Source organism: Miniopterus natalensis, chromosome 17, assembly GCF_054644295.1.
Source record: "Miniopterus natalensis isolate mMinNat1 chromosome 17, mMinNat1.hap1, whole genome shotgun sequence".
Lineage (NCBI taxonomy): Eukaryota > Metazoa > Chordata > Mammalia > Chiroptera > Miniopteridae > Miniopterus > Miniopterus natalensis.
In genome coordinates, this window is record NC_142097.1 from 23,542,906 (window position 1) to 23,564,716 (window position 21,811).

A 21,811-nucleotide genomic window follows, 5' to 3' on the forward strand; every position below is an offset into this window, starting at 1 on the left:
GCCAATGGCCAGTGGATAAACAGAGGCGGCGGTGGAAGAGGACTGGGGGCGAGGCTCCGCCCCTCGACCGGACAGTCAGGCGAGACAGCCAGTGAGCCCGCATCAGCGGGTGGGCGTCTCCCTCGGGGGCGGAGCTTCGAGGGGGCGAAAGGCGTGGCTTGGCTGTCAGGTCCCCTCGCCTTTTGTTCAGTTACTGAGTTGCTGCCTTGGCCAGAGTCCGGAGCAGCCGCCGCCCGATCGTGCCGAGCTCAGTTCGCTGCCCGCGCCGGCTCCCATCCCGGCCCGACCCCAACCCAGCCCGGCCAGGTTCCACACTCAGGTGCGGACGATCGCGGCAGGTATCGCTGGGGCGAGGGAAGGGGGGCGAGCGGCCGAGACGCCGAACCCTCAGTCTCAGGGCAGGTGAGGGCGGGAGCCGGGGAGCGTCACCCTGCACCGGCGACAGGGGGCGCACCGGGGTCCTGGGCACCACGACCTTCGGGGACGCGAGGCTCGGGCCGAGTGCGCTTTGGGGCGTCGTGAGCCGGGGATTTAGAAGGGCGGGAAGTGGTCAGGGCAGGTGCCTCCAGAATTGTGCCTGCCCCGGACCCGCGGAACTCGCCTGGCGCCGCGTCCCAGACTCTTGCCTGCCTCTTGCGGGGCAGACTTTGACCTGTTCCGTCTGCGTCCCGGGGCTCACTCTGACTAGGAATTTACTGTTTGGGAAACTTGCTGCCGCTGGTCTCTTTGGGGCCACCCACACCCCACCTCACGCGTCATCCTCGCTTTCCCTCCCTCTCTACTCCCCCAGGCCTGGGTGGGGCCCTATTGTCTGCGCCCGGCTTGCCCAACTATGGGGGCCGAGCGCACATTTTCCCAGCGACGAGGGCCCCACCTGCCGAGCAGGTGAGCACACGGAGTCCACAGGCCCTGTCCTCCAGCTCCCGGAGCCTCATTGGCACTGTACCTGCGGCGCCTCCCTCCGCTCCGGTGGGTGCCCGGCTAGGGCTCACCAGCGGAGGTGGGGTGGGCTTGTGCAGGGCCGGCTCTGCGCCCACCGGTGTCTGGCACCCGTGGCTCGGACTGGGGTCTGGGAGGTGGGGTCGTGCATGGGTGAAGAATTCACTGGCCCAATTTCCAGTAGCTGCGGCTTCCAGAGTGTTAATACGGGAACAGGACTACCCTCTTCTCTAACCTCTTATTGTCGGAAAAAAATTACCCAAAACAAACTTTCCAGGAGAAGTATCCACGGCAGCTTTTTCTGGAGATTTTCATGCCTCCTTGCCCAGGGCTTACTCCAGGTTTATGGGGTCCTTCTTGGAGCAAAGCCCCATCCCCCAGCTGGCCAGGTTAATCCCGGGCCAGTGCTTGCGCTCTGACCCTGTCCTCCCTGCCTCCACTTCCATCCTGTTTGCTGGGCCCCTGGGGCCTGAGATGGGGGTGGGGTGGGCCGTAGGGGAAGCTGCTTCTTCCTTCTCTTCCTGTCTCGGGGGACCACCACACCCCCTCACTTGAGGCCTGAGCTAGTGGCTCTCGCCCAAGCTCTGCCCCCTCCCCAGGAATGGGGGTGGGGCAGGGCCGGGCCAAATGACGTACGTGGGGGGAAGCGACTGTTCTGGTCTTTTTTTCTTTTTTTTTCCCCTCTACTCGGTCCCCCACGGTATTTAGCTGGCTGGTAATTGTGGCGGAAAAACGCGGAGCAGTGGGGCTTGATTTCCATTCGATTTCTGGATTTCGAAGGTGCATTCCTTCTGGAGGCTTTTGCTGTCCTTTCCCCACCCACCCCCTTTTCTGAGAGAATTTGATGGGGAAAGTGGGGCAGAAGGAAAGCTTCTGGGGGGGGGGGGGGTTCAGGCAGAGCTGCATTAGCACCTCCCCAGTCCCCAATTTTCTGAGAGCCCTACCCCTGGCCAGAGTTGTGGATCCTCACTAAGCTTCCAGCACTGGTTTTTAAAATTCTGAAGTGTGGTATTTTTGCAGGGACTTGGAACCCAGCCTCCTTGGGGAACAGAGAGGGGAATGTAAGAGCCAGGTTCTCCATCAGTCCTGGGGTGAAGGGAAGATTGAGGGGAATCAGGCTGCTTGCCCTTACTCACTTGGGAAGACCCTACCACCTCCTTCCTGTTTGTAGATGGGAGAGTGGGGGTGGGGTCAGACCCCCATGGAATGCCTCCCACCCCCAGGGATCAGGCTTCCTCCCCATCCCACTTCTCTAGTGGGTAGTGTACCTGTGGGGAGACATAAGGGCATAGAATTTGGGCAAAAATAACCTGTTTTCCCTCTTCTTGATGCCTAAGTGGAGGAGTGGAAGGCATTGTAATTACATTGGTTAAATGATTAGTTTAGCTAATCTGGTTTGTGGCTGAGATGAAAAGATAATACTGAGGAAGGATTGCTAGGAGGTGGCTGGTGAAAACTGGCTACTTACTGGATGGGAGTGGGGGGAGGGGGAAGGTAGGATCCAATTAGTCATTTCTTGCTAGATCAAACCCTAGCTTGGATGACAGGAGTCTCTCCCCCCCTCCCCTCCCCCTCCCCCTCCCAGTTCCACCACATTCTCTTGGAGCCTCTGTTTGGGCTGCCAGGGCTGAGAATGCAGCCTGTAGGAATGAAGGAAGTCAGGGCCCCCGGCTGCTGCCTGCTTCCCTCCTGGATGCCATGGGGGAGGTACCAATGAGGGGGTCACTCCCTGGCCTAGGAGGGATAAGGAGAGGAGCCACCTTAGAATGAGATGGGACAATAGACTCGTCAACAGAAAGGCCATTTATTTGGAGAGGTGTTACAGTAAGGCAGTTCTGAGCACAGGGATTTGGGCTTGGCCTGAGCAGGGTTTGAACCCTACCTCTGTCACTCATTACTTATGTGGCCTTGGTCACTTTACCTCTCTGAGCTTCAGTGACCTCCTTGGTAAAATGGGAATAATAATACCTACCTACCCAGTAAGTAGATACGTGGTAACTTAAGCAAGGAGGACTCTACCTAGATACCTAGCACTTTCATTAACTATTCTCACTTAATCCTTATGATTGTCCCTAGAGGCAGGTATCATTACCCCATTCTACAGATGAGGAAATTGAAACTCAGGGAAGTTAACTAAGTTGCCCAAGGTTGCACAGTGAGACTCAGGCAGAGCCAAGACTGGCATTTGGGTCCTCTGGCTCTAAACCCAGAGCCCATCCTGATTTATCACCCCACCGTGGCTCTGGGATGAGTTTTCCTGCCACTCCTTTTTGAGAGCCTTCGCTGGGGGTTTGGGGAGAAGAAACATCAGGAAGGCCAGGGAAGGTATGTGTAGGTGGTGAAGGTGGGGGCAGATTTGTCAGGTGGGGTGACTCATGTCCTAGCCTCCAGCCTTATGAAACCTCCCCTGTGGCTTGGCTTTTAGTTCCGGGTGGTGGAGGACTCTCTCCCCAAGTCTGGGGTCCGAAGCCTGTGGCAGATGTGTGGAGGAAGTTAGGGGTGGGGAGAGGAGGGCAGGGGTCAAAGCTGGCGCTGCCTCCTGGCCTGAGCTGGGCAGAAGGGTGGGCTGTGCTGGGCTTGTCCCTGTATAGGAAGTGGGAGTTGCCTGCCTTGCTGGGGGCTGGGCCTAAGCCAAGATAAAGGGGGGGCTGCTCCCTGGAGAGTGGAGAGAAAGGAGAGATTTAGACTGGGCCAACGTCCTGCTGGATTGTACGATTGTACGGGGCAGTCCTGCCAGACTGCTTTTGGGCATGGAGGTAGCTATCCCCTGCTTTGGAGCCCAGGAGACTGCGGGGCTACAGTATGGGTTTTTTGCTGCTGGGAGGGTCTTTCTGGTGATGGGGTTTGGGTCCTTGAAGGAGGGGCTGGTGTCACTGTCTTCTCAGACCTGCACAACTATGGCATCTTTGCTACCTGGGCACCTGTCACCAGAATGGGCCTGGGAAATAGGGGCCTCCGAGTCTATCAGCACTGGGCTTCCAGATCCCTTGAAGACAGGAAAAGACCCCATGCATGGGGATTATTGATGCTGGAGAAGAGAAGGCCGAGGAGACTTGATGTGACAGAGAAGGAAAGAGAAGGAACTCAGTCCTGCCTGTTAGCTATAAAGAGGGTGAGGGGCTTGTAGGTTTTCATCACCCCGGAGGGCACAAAAGCCACTGGGACTGATGCTCTTAGGGAAGGGATGAGGCCAGACAGGAGGGACTTCCTGTTTGTTCAAGATGAGACCTTGAGTTGAAGAGTCAGAGGGAGAGATGGAGGCTCAGAGTTGCAGGGCCCTGTCCGTGTGAGCTGGGAGGACCATCTTGCCCCACGAGAGAGGGCAGGCAGCAGTCCCGTTCCTTTGGGGTGAATCTGAGGTCTGTTGGGGTCCCTGGGGAAACTCAGTCTTGTGTGTTTTGGACGAAAAGAGACCTGGTGTGAGAGGGACAGGTATCCATGAGCCGCCAGCTGGCCCAGTCACCCCTGTGAAGAGAAAGAGAAGTGTGGCTGGGGCAGGTCATCGGGGTTTGTGTCCCTGCAAGTGAGACCGAAGGCCACTCTCCCGGGACTTGGTTGAATCTGGTGGAGGTCTGGGGATCATGGACTGCCCCAGTTTCCAGCAACTTCCTTGGCCAGGCCTGAAGAGAAAGTTCTCTGACCACTCCCCTTTGCTCAGCCTCAGGGCACCTCAGGCTTTGGGGGCCCTCAGGGCAGGAAGCTCTGCTTTCTGTGACCTGCAAAGTGTGGGTTCACTGGTCTGCTTTCTTTCCTCACTGTGGAGACAGCAGGAGTCCTGCGGATTCTTATCTCTGAGGAGTGGCAGCCACAGGGTGGGGGGGGTGAGTTGGGACCGTGGTTGGGCAATGAATATGCTGCTTGTTTGGGGGTGAGGAGGAGGTTGGACTCCGTTCCCTCTTGACTGAAACAGTACTATTGTAAAAAACAATCAGAAAGTGAGAAAAGTTTACTAGGGAAGAAAAAAAAGTCCTACTCTGTGGAGGCAACTACCTCAAATATTTCTTCCTTTTTTCTTAGCATCTTCGTTTCATATCCTTGATCTTGATCATCTCATGCTTTGTATACAATACCAGATTTTAACCAGATCCCAATCCTCATTTTATCCAAATCCTCATTTTCTCCAGCAAATGTTGAACAGCGAACAAACAGTGGGGTCTTCCCTGCTGTCCCAGGAGTGGGCCAGGCAGCCATCCTTGCAGCATGAACACCTGATGAATCACACCAGAGGAGTGACACCAGCTGGGGTTGTCAGGCCACCCAAGCCCCTGGGGTGGGTGAGGGTGGGCAGGGGGCAGGTCAGCGGGCACTTGTGCATTGAGATACATCACTGACATGTTAGCCCTTTGCTGCTGTTTCCTGAGGCTTGGTGAAGTGTTTTTCCATTCCCAGGAGTCCAGCTTTGGGGTCATGTGCCAGTTTGGGGTTTTGCCCACACAGGGCACCAGCAGGGAGTAGAGCTCCAGCTGGAGCCCTCTCCGGGGGTGCCCAGAGGTTCCCGGGTCAAGCCACTTGGCCTGGCATTTCCCTCTCCTCCAAGTCCCCTTCATTTTCCCACCCTGGTTTGTTTGCTTTGGGAAGGAGCCCAGAAGGAAGAAAACAAACAGCAGCTGGGGCAGCCTGACCCGAGCCTCCCCCACCCCTAGCCAGTCCTCTGGCCACTGCTTGGGTGTCCTCCAGACAGGAAGTGAGGGTTTTGCTCCAGAAGCTCCGGATGGGCTTCTGTCTTCTCTTGTCCCCAGGGCCTTGTCCATACCTAGCACCCGCTTCAGTCTGCCCACTTGGAATGACCAGTCTGATGGGGGAGACTACAGGCTGCCAAGGAACACCTAGTCTGCTCGGAGATATCTTCCTGGAGCCACCATACTGAGGGGAGAGGCCTAGTTGGGAAGCCCCAGCCTGATGGGGGAGGCAGGGCTCTCAAGGGAAGCAGTCATGTCTGTCTCTGTACTTTTCTAGAGTCTCTTTCCATCAGTATTGCTGGCCAAATTTCAGTTGGAGCCAGAGACAGAGTGGGGAAGGGTGGGGGCTGGTGACCCTGTGGAGCCCAGCCTCTCCCTTGGGGCTGCTATGTGGGGAATGTCCAGCCTGACTCGCCTGACGGCTCTGCCTGCGTAAGGAGCACATGTGACCGGAGAGTGGGGCAGCACAGTGCCCCCACCTGGCCTCCCCTCCCAGGACCTGGACAGAGCTCTTCTTCCCCAGCCACGTCCTACCCCACCCCAGGGACCCTGGCCTAGGCCCAGGAGGCAGCACCCCTCCTAGCTCTCATCAGAGGGTCCTGGGTCCTGGGTCCTGGGTACCAAAGAGCAGGCTGCTGGCCTCCTCTGCCATTTCTTTTCTTCCTCAATAGAAGGATGTTTGCCTGAGTCTTTACTGTCCATAGCGGGCTTCCATGGTCACAGGTGAGTTTGGTTCACACAGCGGTCTGAAGAAGGGAGTGAGTGGCATGGTCACCTCACCTTAACAGATGAGGACCATTAGATGAGATTTAAGGACATGGAGTGACCTGACTCCCGTGCTCACAGCTCCCTTTTCCGTCACCGAGTCCAAGATTTGAGTCTGCAAAGGGCGTTGGCCTCTGGCCCAAGGAACCTGTGGGGGCCCGGCCCAGCCTGCTCTTCTAGTCCTAATGCAATGTTTCTGAGCCTTGTTCCAGCTTCTTGGGCCGCCCATTCCTGTCCTTGTTTCCAGGTGTCTTATTGACACTTGGCGTCCTGCAGCCCAGCCCAGCTGTGCCCGTCACTGACAGTGAGTACTGGTGGGGGCAGGAGCCTGAGGTAGCTCTGGTGGGAGTTATTTTTAATGTCAGGCTGGGCCACACTATGCCAAGACAGTCTTGGATTTAGGGTGCCCAGCGCCAGCCTGCTGGGTTGGCCGTGCCAAGGAGGAAGCAAGAATGGAAGACAGCATGCCCAAAGCAGCTCGTTGCTTCCTCGCAGATTCCTCCCCGGTGTGGACCTGTGGGGGAGGTCCCCCCCTCCAGGGCCCTGTCTCTCTTCCTGTCCCTGTGCTGTCCCCCACCCCACCCTGTGATCTCTGAGCTGGTTTCTTCCTCCAGTGATGCCAAGAATAGAGCATGCTGCTAAAAACAAAGGACCCCCATTCAACTCAGAAAACCGCCCTGTGTCTGGCTCTGCCCGTCTGTGTCCAGGGCCCATGGGCAGGGCCCGAGTCTGTCTCACCCACTTCCACCCTGGCTCCGTCCGGGGGCATTGTGGCAGGTCTCGCTTCAGGTCCAGGGTGGAGTGGGAGGGATGAGACCAAACTGGGTGTGGCCCCTTCACCCTGGGAACTGCGAAAACAGCACTTTTACTTCTTGTGGGAGAATTTCCCTGGTTCTCCTGGGGAGCAGGTGGGGAGAAAGGTGGGGCTGGTTCGAGGTCTGACGTCTTTCTAGCTTTCCTGTTGTGGAAATAGCTCTCCCTCCCTGTGATCCTTCCTCAAGGAGAGTTCTGGTGTGTCCTCTCTGAACTGCATTCCAATTCTGCCCACCCTTGGCCTTCTCCTGTCTGTCATGAAAATTCTGGTTCCTTATTCCTAGAATCTTAGATATCAGCATTCCTCCGAGATCACCTGGGCCACTCTTGCGTAGATGAAGCACGGAGAGGAAAAATAATTGCCCAAGGACACTCAGCAAGTTCATCGGGGGGGCTGGGACTGGAACCCGGAACTCCTGGTTTCCCAGCCAGTGCTCTGGGAGCACCCTTGGTCTCACCCGCTGCTTCTTCCCTTGGTGAGGGGGCTCAGCTCTGCCCACGTCCTGCCCCCCTTCTTCTCTGCAGCTGGGTGTCTGGCCCTCTCTCCTTGACCCTAGGGGTCCCTCTTTCCCTGGCTCCCCTATTAGGAGCCAGGGGAGCAGCCCTGTTTAGTGGCTGGAGGCTGGTCTGCAGTGAGGCAGACCTGGATTTGAGCTGAGTGCCCCCATTTTCTCAATGTGGAGCCTCAGTTTCCTCACCTAGAAACTGGGAGTAATAAAAATGCCTGTCAGGGTTGCTTGGCTGGAAAATGAGATTCATTTGATAGTAACAGCAGATGCCTACCCTCTCCCAGGATCCTTTGACCTCCTGAGGCTCTGTGTCCCCCTGGACTGGCTGGTGGGGTGGTGAAGGGCCTGCTGAGGAAACCCCGCTTCCATGGCCAGCCTTGACCTTGGTAGTCCCTTTGGACACCAGGCAGGTGAAGGATTGTCCCTGTGGCTCTGGGGGAGGCCTGCAAGCCTCTGGCTCAAAGCACCAGGAATAGGCAGCTGTCTCTGCTTGGGGCGGGGGACTTTTTTCAACTCCGATGGTGGGTTGATTTTATTGATCAGGGTTTGAGATGTCCAGTCCATCCTGAGTGGATTTGACGGAGGCTCAGCATCCAGGTGTGGGCTCAGCCCTCCTCCTAGCCAGGTGGCATTTAGAGGGTTAATGCAGCTCATTTCCTGATGCAGTTTCACCTTCCTTCTCCAGGTTCTGTGACAAGACTCTCCTCTGTTCTCTCTCCAGCAGGAGCGCTGGGCAGTGTGGTGGTGGGTGGGGGGGTTCCTTGTGAAATAGCCACACTTGGTCAGTGCCTGGGAAGCAGCTGGCACATACGGCTGTCTGGTATTCTGGGCCTACTTCTGTTTATCAGCTCGAAACTCTGAGTCACTGGGGGTGACGTGATGGGAGGAGGGAAAGGAGGGAGGAGGGGACAGGGAGGTGCTGGGAGCTGGTCTGACTCCTGCCTCTGCCTGTTCCAGGTGTGCTCAGGGGCAGGGGAGGAGCCAGGTGTCACCATAAAAGGAAGTAAGACCTGAAGGACCGTTTGTCATCCCTTCCTCCTTGAGGATGGGACCTCCAGGCCTCACTGGGAAGACTTATTCCTGGTGATCTTTGTTCCTGGGGTGGGGCCAGGCTGCACCAGCCACCCCACCCTCATTCTCACCAGTTCCCCAACACAAAGGGTTTGAGGTGCTGGGTGCTGCCCAGCCTCACAGGTAGACCAGCCCGGGGTCTGCTTGCTGTCTGAGGCTATGCTGGGTAAGCAAAGGCCGCACTCTTGGGTATCATTCATGCCTGTCCCTGGTTCTGGCTCTGTCGTCTTTCTGCTGTGCCACCTCACCAGATGGTCCCTCAATTTCCACATCTGTGAATGGGGAAAAGAGCATGTGCTTCCAAACCTGCTAGTGAGGATGGCATATTAGTGAAAGATCTGGCAGAAGGTCAGCCCTCATTGGAGCACGGCTTCCCTTGTCTCTTCCCAGGCGCTAACTTCCAAGGTCAGCTTCCAAGACAGGGAGCCAGACAGCAAGTGGGAATTTACCTCCCTGGTACAGAGTAGGGCCCAACTCTTTACTAACCCCAAGTATCCCAAGGGGTGCCTGAGTGGCAATGACTACCCCGAGGCCTGCCTCACCCCTTATCCCTAGCCTGGGTTCGAGGACGCCAAGAGGTGGGCAAACACTGCAGGGGAGAGGTGGTGCTGTTACATGGCCACTACCACTGCCACCAACACCTGAACCTGCTGTGAGCCAGGCTGGGTCCTTTATAAATACAGTCCTCACAACAACCTGCTAGGGAGCTGGTGCGACCCCATTTTGCAGATGGGGACACAGGCTCAGCAGATAGGTGTACTGCCCTGGTAGTGCGAGGCTGAAATTTGAAACTCTCCGTGGGACTCAGAACTCTGGGAAAGGTTTCCAGAAGCTGGGGTGCTGGAGAGACGGGATCTTAGGCCCTGGGCCTCTGGGACCACTTATGATCCTGCCCTATCTGCAGGAAAGAGACCCTGAGGGATCCTGGGGCGCCTCCTACTGTTCCCAGCAGCCTCCCTGGCTTCCCAGAGAAACCTGTCTGACTGCTTCCCTGTCTGACCAACCGGTTTTTGGTGCAGCTACCTCACATCCAGCAGCCTTTCCCAGCGAGCCCCAGTAGATGGGGGTGGGTCTGCGGGATCCCAGTAGCTACTGGAGGCCCTGAGTGCTTTCTGCTCTGGGAGAGTTGGGAAGAGTCAACCCAACTCCCAAGTGAGGGAGCCCAGGGCTGGGGTGGGGCATCTAGCTCTTTACTCCCCTACCCACCATGGGTTTCATTCCACCCTGGTGGAGGTCAGAGATGCAAGCCCAGGACTCACGCGTAGATAGGATTCACGCGTGGATATCCCTTCCTGGGCCTGGTGCCTCTCTGCTCCCCACTCCCTCCATCACAGCCCTCTGGGGCCCTTGGGTTTGTGGTAGGAGTAAGGGGTAACGGCCAGGGCCTGGGGAAGCCAGGGGCCGGGCCAGCCAACGGGGCCAGCTGATTTTTTGCTTCTTCTTTGTGTCCCCAGCAGCCACCATGGAGGTGATGAACCTGATCGAACAGCCCATCAAGGTGACGGAGTGGCAACAGACGTATACGTACGACTCAGGCATCCACTCGGGCGCCAACACCGGTGTGCCCTCAGTCAGCAGCAAGGGCGTCATGGAGGAGGAGGAAGCCTGCGGGCGCCAGTACACACTCAAGAAGACCACCACCTACACCCAGGGGGCCCCTCAGAGCCAAGGTTGGGAGCCTTGGGGACTGTTCCATGGGAAACCAGGCTGGGCCCTGGAGGGAGGTCAGGGTAAAAAGAAACAGACTTGAGGGGCTTCCCAGCCTGAGGGAAGAGGCACAGCTGCTTCAGGATGCCCCCATCTGGGAAGGAGGCAGATCCTTCTTTGTAAACCTCTAGCATGAAGGGGAGGCATAGACCCTGCCCACCAGTCTGAAGGAAGAGGCACAGTCCTTGCCTTCCCGGAGTTTACAATGTGATGAGGAGATGTCACTGTTGCCCTCAGGGACCCATGGGCTGCAGGAATACAGAGTCCTTTTGTTCTGGGACCTTTAAGTTAGATGGGGAGGCAGAGCTCCACCCTCTGGGAGTCCTCTGTCTGGTAGAGATGGTGCAGTTCTTAAGCCTGAGGGCTCCTGGTGGGGGGCAGGGAGGAGTCAAGTTGGAATGTGGAACATGCTGACTTGGAAGTGGGCCAAGGTCAGGTGGTGAAGTGACCTGCCCATTTCTGGGCCTTAGGGAATGGGATGCCCCACCAGCATTCAGGTGGGAAAGCCATGTCGATGTCTCCTCCCTGATTAATTGGAGAGTGGAAACTCTGCCTCCCTCTCCCCAGGGCATTGAGACTCTGGCTGAGACAAGGCTGCGTGGGAAGCCTGGGCATCTATTTGTGGGACTCCCAGGACAACCCAGGAGGTAGAACCTGGAGTCTGAGCTAAGAACCCACCTTCTGCTCTCTGAAACCCCTCTCCTGACTTGCCCTTTGATATGCTATATGATATTGGGTGTCTACTACCTCTGAGCCTCAAATTGCCTGTCCATATAATGGGAGAGTTGCCTCCTTTGGAAATGATGAGGGTATAATTAGAATCATGAGATTTCAGGGTTGAAGAGAACCAGGCTGTCTCATCTGGCCTTTACCTGGTTGTTAAGGGAGGGACACAGGGTTGGGGTTTGGGCTCTGGAGTCAGATTGTCTGAGTTCAGATCCCAGCTTGGGTTCTTATAATCTCTCTGTGCCTCAGTTTTTTCATCTGTAAAGTGGAAATAATAATAGTATTTATCTTGGCCCTGGCCAGGTAGCTCAGTTGGTTAGAGCGTCATCCTAATACACCAAGGTTGTGGGTTTGATCTCTGGCCAGGGCATATACAAGAATAACCAACCAATGGATAGGTGGAGCAACAAATCAATGACTCTCAAATCAATAAATAAAAATTAAAAAAAAAAAAATCAGTATCAGATCTTATTAACTACATTAAAAAATATTTTTTAGCCCGGCTGACGTGGCTCAGTAGTTGAGCATTGATTCCCCGTCAGAGCACATGCCTGGGCTGTGGGCTCTATCCCCAGTAGGGGGTGTGTAGGAGGCAGCCAATCGATGACTCTCTCATCATTGATGTTTCTATCTCTCCCTCTCCCTTCCTCTCTCTGAAATCAATCAATCAATCAATAAAAACCAAAAAATATTTTTAAAAAATAGTACTTATCTTGTAGGATTGTTCTAAGATTAAATGAGAAAATACAAGAAAAACGCTTAATTCACTACCAGGTACATAATAAATACTCAAAAAATGTTAGCTATTCCTGTTAATAATAATCATCACTGATATTTTTGTAGTGAGATGTGCCTTACACATGAATCCTTTCTTTTCAGAGCAATTCACAACTATTATCTCATTTAATTCTCATAAGAATTCCCTGTAGTGGACAGAATAGGTGGTGCCCCATTTTACAGATGACTTAACTGTGGCGATGGTGACCCCCCCAAGGTCACTGGCTAGGCAGAACTGCAGGTGGTGCGCTGGGCCTTTGGTCGGGTTGGGAGGCAGCCTAGAGCATCCAGGTGGGCTGTTTGCACAGCCTGCCCTGCTCCCCAGGTTCCCCTTGCCTGCCCTCTGCAGCTCAGTCCCTGTCCATTGGTCCCTAGGTGACCTGGAGTACCAGATGTCCACAACGGCCAGAGCTAAGCGGGTGCGGGAGGCCATGTGTCCTGGCATGACGGGGGAGGACAGCTCGCTGCTGCTGGCCACCCAGGTGGAGGGGCAGACCACCAACCTGCAGCGACTGGCTGAGCCGTCGCAGCTGCTCAAGTCGGCCATCGTGCATCTCATCAACTACCAGGACGACGCTGAGCTGGCCACCCGCGCCCTGCCGGAGCTCACCAAGCTGCTCAACGACGAGGACCCGGTCCGGGAGGGGTCTCCCTGGGGCGGGGGCAGGGGCAGGCAGGGAAGGGGGATGTCAGGCATCCACAGGGAGGGCCCTACCTGGGACAGAGGGAGGTCCTGAACCCGCAGCCCCATCAGTAGGAAGAGTCTCACCTGGGTCCCTCTGAGCTTTGTGAGGGAGCCTCCTGGTCACCTCCTTCTCACAGTGGCAACTGGACCTGGCTCATCTGCTCACTTCTATCCTTCGCTCCGCTCCCCCCAGGTGGTGGTGACTAAGGCGGCCATGATCGTGAATCAGCTGTCGAAGAAGGAGGCATCGAGGCGGGCGCTGATGGGCTCGCCCCAGCTGGTGGCAGCTGTTGTGCGTACCATGCAGAACACCAGTGACCTGGACACGGCCCGCTGCACCACGAGCATCCTGCACAACCTTTCCCACCACCGTGAGGGGCTGCTCGCCATCTTTAAGTCGGGTGGCATCCCTGCCCTGGTTCGCATGCTCAGGTACTCACCCCTACTCACTGTGGGGACCCAGGGCCTCCCTCCTTTGGCCTTCCCCCTCCCTTTCCTGGGCTTCCATACAACATTGATTGAGCACCTACTATGTGCCAGGTGCAGAACCATGTCCAGTCTTGGTGCTTAGCTGCTTATATAACAGGCAGGTTAGTTATGAGGCTACAGTATAGACTAGGGCAGAGGTGTGTCTGAGATTGTTCAGACCTCTGCGGAGCTGTTGACTCTAATGGCAACGTTGATGGATGAGTGGAGTTTGGCTGTTGTAGATAAAGGCAAGAGTATTCCAAGGGAGGGAACAGCGTGTTCCCTGGCCACCTTTACCTTTCCGGCCTTCCAACGTTGATTGGCCTTTCCTCAGCGCCGCACCAGGCTGCGAGTTCCTTGAGGGTAGACATTGATCTTACTCTCTTCTGAGCCCCTTTCCAGGCTGCAAGTTCCTTGAGGGTAGACATTGATCTTACTCTCTTCTGAGCCCCTTTCAGGGCCCCTTTCAGGCCTGAGTGTGTAGTGGTAGTTATTCTACATAGTCGGGACAGGTATTAGAGGACCTACTTTCTGCTCAGCACCGGGCTGGGAGCCCAGGAGCAGGCTTCACAGTCCCAGTGGGGAGAGGAGAGGTGATGTGTGCTCTATGCATAAAAGTGGGCTGGGCTCGAGGGACTATGAGATTTTAGCAAAGGGTGATGTCCATGAGGGTGTTAGTACTGGAGAAGGCTTTCTGGGGGAGGTGGCCTACATTTATGCCAGGCCCCTGGGACCCGACTCACACTGACCCCCTGCCCACCATCCCAGCTCCCCCGTGGAGTCGGTCCTGTTCTACGCCATCACCACGCTGCACAACCTGCTGCTCTACCAGGAGGGTGCCAAGATGGCCGTGCGCCTGGCCGACGGGCTGCAGAAGATGGTTCCCCTGCTCAACAAGAACAACCCCAAGTTCCTGGCCATCACCACTGACTGCCTGCAGCTCCTGGCCTATGGCAACCAGGAGAGCAAGGTGGGCCCCTCCCCGCGCCCAGCCAAGACCCACTGCCCACCATAACATTACCTTCTGTATTAGCTGCAGCCTCATTTCGTTGCCTCCTGCCCATTTTTAGGTTAAATATAGATGTATGTGCTATTATACATGTTTCATCGTATAACCATTTTGAGTGTAAGGAAAAGAAAACAAATGCATTATCCTCACACAGCCATGGTTATCCTGATGTGCTTCCTCCAGTGCTGTCCTCTGGGCATATTTGTATGTAACAGTAACCATAGCAAAAGTATATCCGTGCATCTGCTTTCTACATGACATTAAAACATTTTTTTTTATTATATTGTCCGCAAAATCATCCTCTATAATGACACCGTTGTAAACAATGCTATAATGAACATCTTCAGGTACACAGCTTTTCCCAAAGAGGAAAGTTTTTCATCAGCAGGGCCAAGGGTTTTTAATATTTATAGGCTTTTACCCCGATTGCCAGACTGCTTTCCAAAATGATTGTGTCATTTACAATGCCATCAGTGGTGGTGTTAGTACAGTTTCACCTCGTCCTTGCCGGCATTTGGGTATTACCTTTTTTTCAAGATTTTGGCTTATTTAATAGTCACAAAATCTATTCAGGTTTTAGCTGAAGCTCAGTAATGGCAGCTCTGTTGTCCCCCTTTTTTCCCTTGTTCGTTGTCATAGTCCCTGCGTATCTTACGCTATTCTCCCCCTCTTCCCACAGCTCATCATCTTGGCCAACGGAGGACCCCAGGCCCTTGTGCAGATCATGCGCAACTACAGTTACGAGAAGCTGCTCTGGACCACCAGCCGCGTGCTCAAGGTGCTGTCCGTGTGTCCCAACAATAAGCCTGCCATCGTAGAGGCTGGTGAGTACTGTGGCCTTAAAACTAGGCCTGTGTGGCCAGGAGGGCCAAGGTAGGGCCCAGTCCAGTGGCCAGGCTCCGTTAGTTGTGGTCCCCTGTGACTGACGTGACCTGTGTCCCCTACCCCAGGTGGGATGCAGGCTCTGGGCAAACACCTGACAAGCAACAGCCCCCGCCTGGTGCAGAACTGCCTCTGGACCCTGCGCAACCTCTCAGACGTGGCCACCAAACAGGTGAGGAAGGTGTTCAGGCCTGGGTTCGCCTCTTCAGCCCCTTGTCCTCCTGTCTTACCATGTCCAGACTCATGGCTAGGAGTCTGACCTTAGCAGCAGATTTGGCCTGGGGATCGCTGAGGGGGCAGCAGTGAAGGCCCAGAAGGTAGAAGCATGTGAAAATGTGTCAGCTGGGCCACTGAGGCTGAGGCCTCCTTCCACCTGAGTGGGGCTCTGCCTGGCTCTGGGGATGCAGAGGAGGAGCAGATGGGCTGGAGGAAAGAGCATGGAACTTAGAGATAAGCCTGGGTTCAGATCCTGCCCACTAGCTATGGGTCCATGGGCAAAGCACATAGTCTCTCTGGGCCTCAGCTGCCCCACAGGAGAGCACTGCCCTCTCATAGGCATCAGTAGGATCGCAGGGATGAAGGTTCCCTGGCATATAGGCAGGGCCCAGTGAATATCAGCCGAGTGGGCTTCCACCCCCGTCAGGCCATCTCACTCCCCTGGGGCATACATGGGAGCAGTTGGGAGTCTGTCTCACTCAGCACTGCCTCTCCGACCCCAGGAGGGACTGGAGAGCGTGCTGAAGATTCTGGTGAACCAGCTGAGTGTGGATGACGTCAACGTCCTCACCTGTGCCACGGGCACTCTGTCCAACCTGACTTGCAACAACAGCAAGAACAAGACGCTGGTGACGCAGAACAGTGGCGTGGAGGCTCTCATCCACGCGATCCTGCGTGCTGGCGACAAGGATGACATCACGGAGCCTGCTGTCTGCGCCCTGCGCCACCTCACCAGCCGCCACCCTGAGGCCGAGATGGCCCAGAACTCTGTGCGCCTCAACTATGGCATCCCGGCCATTGTCAAGCTGCTCAACCAGCCCAACCAGTGGCCACTGGTCAAGGTATGACCACTGACGTGGTAGGGGCTAGGCCAGGGAAAGGAGCGCTCTGCAGGCAGGATTAGGTGCTGTATCAGTGCAGGCAAAGCTGCTGTAACAGAGGGGCCCTAAATAAGCTAGAAATTCATTCCTTTGTCGTGGAGTGGTTCAGACCTCCACAGTGGCTCTGCTCCTGAGACCCAGAATCTTTCTCTCTTATAGCTGGGCCATTCCCAAGGGCAGAACTTCAAAGTTTTACTAGTCACATGACCACCTAGGGCTGTCTCATTAAACTGCAAGTTCTGATTCTGTAGACCTCGGGGTGGGGGAGGTGAGGTTCTGCATTTTCTAACAAGCTCCTAGGTGTAGCTGCTAGCCCATGGAGCTCACCTCTTACGTTAGCGGGAGAAGGTCTGAATGAGAGAGTTGTGCTCACACCAATGATTGGGCTGTATCATCCCCACAAATGCATTCTAGCCCCAGAAAAGTGGGAGGCTAGCAGTGACCAGGAAGTTGGACGTGACACTTTAGCCCACACCCTCGCACTTGGTCATTTGGCTACATCGAGGTATAAGGAGGCTAGCAATGTGTCATGTATCAGAGGGCTCTGGGTCTGCTAAACCTCAGGACCGATGCTAAAAAGACAAGGGATTGAGTGGATTCTGGGGGGCAACCTAGTGCTTGCCATAGGAAGTCCGGGGTGTGAAGGGGTGGGCCCTTCTCAGGGGACCACCTGGGAGAGCCCGCTGGCATTGGCTAAATTTTAGACAATTTAACAGTACAGATGAGAATGACTCTGAGTGATTGTATACATTTTTTAAAAGTTCATAGTGAGAATAAAGGGGCAGCTCGTGGCTCGTCCTAGGGTTGGTGCCTGCTGCAAGGCCTAGGTGGGGGAAGGGTTTGCATCCTGACCCAGCAGCTAATGGACAAGTGACCTTGGCAGTTCATCCACCCTGAGCTCATGTCTTCATTTCTCACGTGATTTTCATCCCTGCCCTCCTGGCTTCTTGTTTTGAGGGTCAAATAAGATGATAAATTGCTGTACAAGCTCTTGAGGGGCCTGGGAGACCAGAGTTGCTCCTGGGAGTCGGGGAGCCCTGGGGAGGAGACCTCGGCCCTGCTGGGGATTGATTACTGTATGAGTGTCACCAGAAGAGGCTGTAGGGTCGACTGTAGCAAGGACTCCCTGATAATCAGGGTTTGGGAACTATTGGTAAAGCAACTATGTTGTCTCTGGAAGGGGGGTTAAGAGAGGGGATAGGGTGAGAGTCAGCATGGGGCCTGGCGGAGTGTTCTGGAATGGGGCATCATTTTAGCAGGGGCTGTTGGAGCTGGACAGATGAGAACCCATAGATGCTATGGAATAAGGGACATGGGCTGGGGTGGTCTCATTCTCTGGAGATCTTCCAGCACGTCCATGTCCGGCCAGGAGGACAGAGAGATGGTAGAGGAGGAGGAGGAGATGATGCTGGGAAATTGGGATCCTCCAGACACCCAAGAAATGACAGTTGTTGTCCTTTTCCTTGCCAGGCAACCATTGGCTTGGTCAGGAATCTGGCCCTGTGCCCAGCCAACCATGCCCCACTGCAGGAGGCAGCCGTCATTCCCCGCCTCGTCCAGCTGCTGGTCAAGGCCCATCAGGATGCCCAGCGCCACGTGGCTGCAGGCACACAGCAGCCCTACACGGTAAGCGAGCTGGTGGTGCCTGTGACTGCCCTCCTTGGGGGTCAGGGTGTCCCCTGTGCGAATGTGTGTGCACGTGAGTGTGTACTTGGGGAGATGAGTCGCAACTGATGCCACTCCAAGGACCAACGAGGGTTGTGAGCTTGTTGGGGGGGCGTGAGGCCGCGTCCAGGGGCCACCTGTTGCCATGTCCCAATGCCTCCTCTCGTGCAGGATGGCGTGAGGATGGAGGAGATTGTGGAGGGCTGCACTGGAGCCCTGCACATCCTCGCCCGGGATCCCATGAACCGCATGGAGATCTTCCGACTCAACACCATCCCCCTGTTTGTGCAGGTGAGTCTGGGGCAGGAGGGCAGGAGAGGTCCTCCAGTCCCTGCTTTTCCCCGCTGCTGAACCGGGAAGGTTGGCAGCCGTGGTCTGGTAATGGGTGTGGCGTGGTTATTGTTTAGCTTTGCAGCATTTTCTTTCTTGAGTATCAATGTGAACTCAGAGATTTTTACGGAAAGTTTTTTGTTTGTTTTTTTAAAGAAAGACTTATTATCTTCTTTTTTTAAAAAATATTTTTATTGATTTCCAAGAAGGGAAGGGAGAGAGAGATAGAAACATCAATGATGAGAGTCATTGATCAGCTGCCTCCTGCACACCCCACACTGGGGATTGATCCCGCAGCTGGAGCATGTGGCCTGACCGGGAATCGAATTGCGATCTCCTGGATCCTAGGTCGATGCTCAACTGCTGAGCCATGCCAGCTGGACTGGGGAAAGTTTTTTAATAATTCAGGAAGTGGTTTATACTATGTTAGATTTAAAAAAATAGGATATATGGATGACTATAATAAAAATCCAGTGGAAATAGGCCAATGAGCTTGGGGTACATCCAGAAAGGGGAGGTGGAGATGGGCAGGGCTCTGCGGGGTGCTGCCTACCTGCCTGACCCCTACCCTGCGCCGCCTGTCCCCAGCTCCTGTACTCATCGGTGGAGAACATCCAGCGTGTGGCCGCTGGGGTCCTGTGTGAGCTGGCCCAGGACAAGGAGGCAGCTGATGCCATCGATGCTGAGGGGGCCTCAGCCCCACTCATGGAGCTGCTTCACTCCCGCAATGAAGGGACCGGTGAGAGGCTGTTCTGGGGGAGAGGGGGTGAGCGAGGGGGCTGGGCCTTGTCCCCCCAGCCAGGGTGGAGGCAGGTGCCTGACTTGGCCTTTCCTCTCTGCTCAGCCACTTATGCCGCGGCTGTCTTGTTCCGCATCTCCGAGGACAAGAACCCAGATTACCGCAAGCGTGTGTCCGTGGAGCTCACCAACTCCCTCTTTAAGCACGACCCCGCTGCCTGGGAGGCTGTGAGTACCGGGTGGACTGAAGCCTGAGGCTGTGCAACTTGCACACTGCACAGGGACAGCACTTTTATGGGGGCTTCTACCATCCTGGCAACTTCATGGACTTTTATTTTATTTTATGATTGGATTGTTTTGTCCTGCGTGGGGCAGCTCCTGGCACCCATTCTCCGGTCCCCTCCCCTCCCCAGGGCTGTTCTTGTTCTGTGGGTGCCCCCAAGCATGAATGGTGGGACCCTCCACCCTGGGAGGTGCCTGAGGAGAGTTCATCAGGGTACTGAGTAACCCCATTTCATCTTCGGTTCCCTCGGGGATCTTCGCTTTTCCCCTGGCCCTCTTTATAGAAGCATCTCTAGCTGCCCACCCGCAACCCCTGCGTTTTCCACCCTTCCCCCTCCCTCACTGTTCCTCTGTCTCCTTCCTCAGGCCCAGAGCATGATCCCCATCAATGAGCCCTATGCAGATGGTAAGTGAGCTGAGTTTTCAGGACCCCAGAGAGTGGGGGAGGGGTATGGGGGTGTGAGGGAGGGAGAGGCCCTGTGTCTCCAGGGCTAAGGACCAGTGGTAGCTATTGTACTATCCTGTCCAGGTCCCCTGACATGGGAGTTTAGGGAGGCGGGTCAGGCCCACTGGGGGTTAGGCGAAGGTAGAGGAGGTGCTGAGGGCTGTCCAGACCCCCCAACACACACAGGGTGGCCTGCAGACCCTGGACAGAGTCCCCTTTCTCCTTCCCAGACATGGATGCCACCTACCGCCCCATGTACTCAAGTGATGTGCCCCTGGACCCCCTGGAGATGCACATGGACATGGACGGGGATTATCCCATCGACACCTACAGCGAAGGCCTCCGGCCCCCCTACCCCACTGCGGACCACATGCTGGCCTAGCTGGCTCTACCCCAGTAAGCAGCCTCTCTCATGCCTGTGGGCCCCTGAGACACACTTTCCCTTCCCTCTAGAACCTCCTTCTCACGGGGGCCCTCTCATGTTTTTATTGAAACTCTGGCTCCTTTTTGGGGGAACGAGGGTGGGGCCTTTTGCTGTTGAGCTCCCCCAAGAAAGGCCTGCCTTATTCTTTTATCTTTGCTGGAGATGGGGGGTCCTGCCTCTTCTATGGGTGGTGGGTGGGTGATGTGATAATGGCAGGAGCTTCTAGGGGTCACAGGCCTGCCCTGACGCCTCTGTGTCTGCCCATCCCCCAGGTGCGGCTCCTCATCTGAGAGGCTCTCTGTGCAGACGCTGGGGCGAGACAGAAAAGTGCCTGAGCCCGGGGGACCAGGGCCACGACTTCCTGCCGAACCCCATGCCTCCATAGGGTCTTCCTTGGGATGGTGATCTGCTCCTACTTTTCTGTTCTGGGCTGTGGGTCAACAGCCCAATACCCCCTCCCCAACCCTGTGGCCCTGGCACTAAAGCTTTAGACTTTGTTACCCCAGCAGTCCCCCCCTCCCTGCCCGGGCTGCCAGTCTCCAGCTGCCTGGGCCCACGGGGTTTGGTTTCTTCTCTGGGTCTGATTTTCTCATTGAACTCCACCGACCAGCTATCCTGAGTCCCTGGGGTCTCCAACACCCAGGTTCAAGGCCCAAAGCCCCAGAATCCAAAGCTCCTCTTGAAAAGTTCAGGGACTGTCCAAGGAAATGGGACAGAGATGTGGAAAGTGAATCCCCCACTCCAGGACCCTCCCTGCTCTTTCCCCAGGACACTCACTTGGCTTTGGCCCCCTCCCGGGGGTAGTTCTGGGGACAGCTTCCTCACACCCCTGTCCCACCCACACGACTGCCCTAGCTGACCCCAGAAGTGCTCTTGGCTGACCCCTCTGGTGTGCGGTGAGGGGCTTTCTCTTCCCCTTCCTGTTTCAACACCCCCTCACCCCACCCCCGACCTCCTGCACATGGATGTGAGGGCTGGGGGAGGTCCCTGGGGAGAGTTTTATTAATACTGCTTTATGTTTTTGGTTATTGGTTTTTTTTGTATAGACCAAAGCAATGAAAATAAAACTAACACACAGATCCAATGGAGGCTGTTTGGAGGCACGGGATGGGGAGGCAAGGCTCCCTTAGCAGCCTCATGGCCACCTTGTTTGTGGGGAAGACGTGGAGAGAGGGGGGTCAGGGAGAAAGGAACACTGAAAGAGGCAGAATGGATTTAATTCAACATAAACTTGTACCACTCCAACTTGGAACCTTAGGAGCTGAGGGGCTAAGAGATGACCTTCAGGGACACCAGGCCTTACTCTTCTCTCCAGTGGGCCACCCCCTTGTTGGCCTCTCAGTCTCTAGCCCTGCCTCACCCTGTCCCATCTAATCTGAATGTACATTTGGTGGATTTCTCCAGGGCCTAACACTCCCTGTGGTCTACGGCTTGGAGTCCAGGCCCCTCTGTGGTCTGTGGTGGGCTCACCCCAGCCCCTGCCACCTTCCCTGTCCCCTCAGCCAGCATCCTCCACACTGTTTCTTGCCTCCTGATCTTTGTCCATGCTGTTCCCTCTGCCTGGAATGCCCTCACCTGCTCACCCATTGGGATGCAACTCAGCCCTCACTCCAGGGACAGCTCCTCCTTAACCCCCCTGCTCCCACCAGGCTGAGTAGCTGCCCCTTCTCTGCTCCATGATGTCCTGTGGGTGACCATTTCACTTGTCACATTGTGTAACTGTCAGCTTATGTGACAGTCCCCAACCCACATCCCAAATTCCCCTCCTGGGAACCTGCCAATCTTGAGACCCTATGGCAC

The 21,811-nt window shown here is 55.7% G+C and overlaps 1 protein-coding gene across 3 annotated transcripts; it reads left to right on the top strand.

Annotated features, from left to right (window-relative positions):
* The first annotated feature begins 199 nt into the window (after window positions 1–199).
* JUP (junction plakoglobin) lies at window positions 200–21,090 on the top strand. Of its 3 annotated transcripts, none has more exons than XM_016215109.2 (15): window positions 200–338; window positions 10,231–10,446; window positions 12,362–12,621; window positions 12,865–13,103; window positions 13,908–14,109; window positions 14,828–14,972; window positions 15,099–15,202; window positions 15,750–16,088; window positions 17,598–17,753; window positions 17,964–18,083; window positions 18,711–18,861; window positions 18,967–19,088; window positions 19,509–19,548; window positions 19,818–19,983; window positions 20,284–21,090. In XM_016215109.2, the coding sequence occupies exons 2-14, from the start codon at window positions 10,239–10,241 to the stop codon at window positions 19,967–19,969; spliced, it is 2,238 nt and encodes a 745-aa protein (XP_016070595.1). In that variant the 5' UTR covers window positions 200–338; window positions 10,231–10,238; the 3' UTR covers window positions 19,970–19,983; window positions 20,284–21,090. The 3 variants fall into 3 exon arrangements, with proteins under 3 accessions (XP_016070595.1, XP_016070594.1, XP_016070593.1); XM_016215108.2 differs by having other exon boundaries at window positions 200–319; XM_016215107.2 differs by lacking the exon at window positions 200–338 and adding an exon at window positions 6,314–6,341.
* The last annotated feature ends 721 nt before the right edge of the window (window positions 21,091–21,811 follow it).